Source organism: Triticum urartu, unplaced genomic scaffold, assembly GCF_003073215.2.
Source record: "Triticum urartu cultivar G1812 unplaced genomic scaffold, Tu2.1 TuUngrouped_contig_10303, whole genome shotgun sequence".
Taxonomy (NCBI): domain Eukaryota; kingdom Viridiplantae; phylum Streptophyta; class Magnoliopsida; order Poales; family Poaceae; genus Triticum; species Triticum urartu.
In genome coordinates this window covers 1-3632 of record NW_024111156.1, presented here as the reverse complement: position 1 = coordinate 3632, position 3632 = coordinate 1, and the positions used below count along the sequence as shown (strand labels likewise).

Here is a 3632-nt window from a genome sequence, read left to right as displayed (position 1 = left end):
TAATTTCTCAATTTATGTTTTTTCTAAACTCGCACTCACTCACTCACTCATACAGTTTATATGACTTACAACGCCCATCTAAGTCAAGCGAGCTTGAGGAATTCGGCATCACTGGATTAAGAGAAAACTTTGAGCCTTTGTTTGAGCAATACAAATAAATGATCATGGAATACACTATAAACCCTAAAAATCATAAGCAGCGTAGAATAGTTTACCTGGAGATTCAGGTGTCTATAGACAGGTGTGAGGAAGTTATCTACCTTCTACTGACAAAGAATAGATTCCTCTCTGCTTCCACTGATTTTTTTTTATTTAGGATAGGATTGGCATATTTAATCCTGTTGAGTCAATGTACTGATGCTGCTCATAATCATGACACATTTGTACTGTTTGCAGAAATCTTCACTTTGGAAGTGAAAGTGATGATAGTGAGAAGTCAACTAAACAACAAAAGGTTAAGAATTCAGCTTGATTTATGTATCCAATAAATTATGTCATCGAGATGTCTGAGATTTAAATTAGATGAAATTGTATTACCTTTTGCCGTGTGCTGGAGTAGAGTAGTCGGTGACCACAAAACCCCCTTGCTAATTTTAGATCTTGAGGATCTTTGAACAATAACGTGACCGTACATCTACTCTAGCAATTTGTCATATTGGTTGTATGTGTCCTATAAATGGTTTGGATTCCTATAATAAGGAAGAGATCATACTTGGCTGATTTTTTGTGCAATTAGTCATGCCATTTGTTTATCAGATTTTCCTAATTATGGTGTTATTGCAGTCCAGGAACTTGCATGTATGGTGTTTGGTAAATCTGCTAAAAGGTTGGACCATCTTGTTTATCTGCACTGATTACATCTTCTTTCTTATTAAATGTGGTCACAACCATTGATTGTAGCTAAACAAATTATAACGCGAATTGTTTCTTTCTGTGTATGTGTGTGTAGAGGTCGGATGGAGGCTGTACGTGGACATGAACTTGTTCCTGGGATTCGGGAGGGAGCATGTGCCACGGAACTTCAAGAAGACGGAGAACCATGTGTACCTCCATGTGGTGCAGTGGCAGAAGCCGAATCGCAACGAGCCAGAAAACCCACTGAAGAAGCCACTCTACTCACCATCGGTATGACAGACTTGTTGCTCGCTAGATCATGTATGTATCGTCTATTTCAGTGCACAGCTTGTGGCCTATGTGAATGACATGCTTTGGTTGGCAATGTAATATCTTCTGTTTGCCTCTGTTTCTTAATAATGATGACAACCAAAAAAGACATTATCAATGGATTCACATCAGTGTGTTATTCTGGAGCAGGTTTACCATATATGATAGAAATTGTGCCAAGTACATGCAATATGACGTGTTCTGTTGTAGCTGATGATTACAAGTGATGTATTATGGTAAATTGGTAATGTTGGCATTTGGATGGCTTGGTTCCAAGAAACTAATTTCTAGCAGGATCATGAGCAGCCAAATACTTCTAGGTATTATCTTTTGGCGGGTTCCATGAAAACTCGCATTTCCAAATATTTCTGCTCAACAGTCCTAGGCGCGTGCTTGAACTTTGGTGGTCAACTTTTGTTAACATGCAGATTCATTTAGAACAACCTCACACTAGCTGATTTGTTTAGAGTTCATATATGGTGAAGTTCTGATTGTAAAGATATGCCGTCCATACCTCATAACTTCACTATCTTCTAGGAGTATTATATATATGCATGTGATATTCACTATACTTTTTCTCATTGACTATTACTTTACATGCAATATAACCTATGTAAGTAATCTATCTACTGATTCTGTTATATTTTTCTCGAATACACTGATTGTTATATGAAGCTTTCCTTCTTGCTCTACTTATTATAGTATGTAATTTCTGTCATGATTGCAGTATGCAGGAGCGAAGGTGATATGCAGGACCCAAGGTGATACCGAGGAACTTCTTAGTTCACACTGATGACATGAGTATAGAGGACAAGTTTGTTAAATGTTCATGTTTTGTTCTTACCGTTTAACAATTAGAAGTATAGTTCGTCTTACAAATATCAATCATGTCACTTTTGTAACTATATAGCAAATAGATGATCCCTGTAGTGTTTAGTTTCAATCTAAGACTTGATATGCCCGTGTTCTGATTATCCGACAAACACTGCTTCTCGTTTGGAGGTCACTCACCTTTTGGAGCATGTTAAACTTTGATTTCAACGATGTATGTGTCTGTGATCAGCCATCCACCTTGAAAGATTGTCACCTTTGCTAATATAGATTTATTAGCTGCTCTGCTTTATCACTGAAGATTCTGCTGCTGCAGTTCTATTTCGTGTATTTTTTTGAACAACTGATGCTCATTTGGACTATATGAAACACGTTTACAAATGCATCTGCTGGGTTAGTGCGTCCAGTCACGCAGAGGAGGCGCGCCCCTGCCAGTAGCCTGTAATGAATTGCTGCGGCCTCACCCTCTTCTCCTGCATCGGTTCCACTCGTGCGTGCGTTAACTGTTGCCGCGAGGTCTTGTTGGAGAGCACTGTATGAAATTCGATTCTCGTTAAAAGAAATGGTGCTATAGTAGGAAACAACAGATGCATGACTTATACGCACCGTGGCTGCAGCCTGCTGCTGGCAGATGAGGATGGAGGCCCGTGCAGTGCGTGTATGTCTTGATGACATCCCCAATTGATAAGCCAGCTTCACTCACCCCCAAGTCTTGAGAGAGAAGACAGAGGCATGCCAAGACATCAGGACTGGAGGTTGCCATCTCTAACATTGAGCAACAATCGTCTAACATCAAGACACCCACCATGGTACCAAGGCCGGTTGCAGAGGGACAAACACCATGCCGTTGAGAGGACAAGTGAGGGTGCTGGTCTGCAAAACCACAAAGCACACGCAAGTAAAAAAGCAAACCAAACACAATGGCTGGCCCAATAAAATATAAGGAAAAATGGAGTGTGCTGTCTCTCTCTGTAGTTACAGAGGAAGGCTCCGAAAGTCGATCGCATGGGAAGCTTTTGCTCTGCCTCTGCCCTCGGGCGAGCCGATCGAATAGCCAGCGTTTTTAGTTTTGACTAACTAAACTGAAAAAGACGAACGCAAAAGATACTGCAGGAAGCAAAGCTGTGTTCCGGTTTGAACAGCAAACACCGGCACGTGCTCTCGTATCTCGACGATGATCGCATCGAAATAAGAAGAACGCGCGGCACCGAAATGACTGATAAACGTCTTCGACTCTCTCAAAGCGAGAGGGGTATAGATCTTAACTAGAAGCAGGCAAATGAACTCGAACGACAGTTCGTCCAAGTTTAACTCGAGCAAAAGAAACCGCAAGACAATCAAAGGAACTCGATGAAAAAATTCTGGAAACGCAGATAAGACCTCTGCATCTGCATGGCTCTAGATCCATGTCACACAAGCATAAACCCAACAAACGGAAAGAGGGTTCTGCACTTCTGCACTAGATCCACGAAAGCGAACACTGAACCCGTACGTACGTAGACAGAGGGAGGGAGGAGGCAGTGAACGTGCACGTACCTTGGCACAAGACGGCGAGGTGGGCGCCTCGGGGACGGCAGGAGTTGTAGAGCGTGAGGAGGTGGGGGGAGTTGAGGCCCGCCGGGACGAGGTGGCGCTCC

The 3632-nt window shown here is 42.1% G+C and overlaps 1 protein-coding gene across 1 annotated transcript; it reads right to left on the bottom strand.

Moving 5' to 3' along the window:
• Positions 1 to 1893: 1893 nt before the first annotated feature.
• LOC125526496 lies at positions 1894 to 3625 on the bottom strand. The gene is made up of 3 exons (XM_048691179.1): positions 3532 to 3625; positions 2602 to 2868; positions 1894 to 2527 (listed from the first exon to the last, which is right to left on the bottom strand). Exons 2-3 carry the CDS (start codon positions 2801 to 2803, stop codon positions 2403 to 2405), a joined length of 327 nt encoding a protein of 108 aa, XP_048547136.1. The 5' UTR covers positions 2804 to 2868; positions 3532 to 3625; the 3' UTR covers positions 1894 to 2402.
• Between the last annotated feature and the right edge of the window lie 7 nt (positions 3626 to 3632).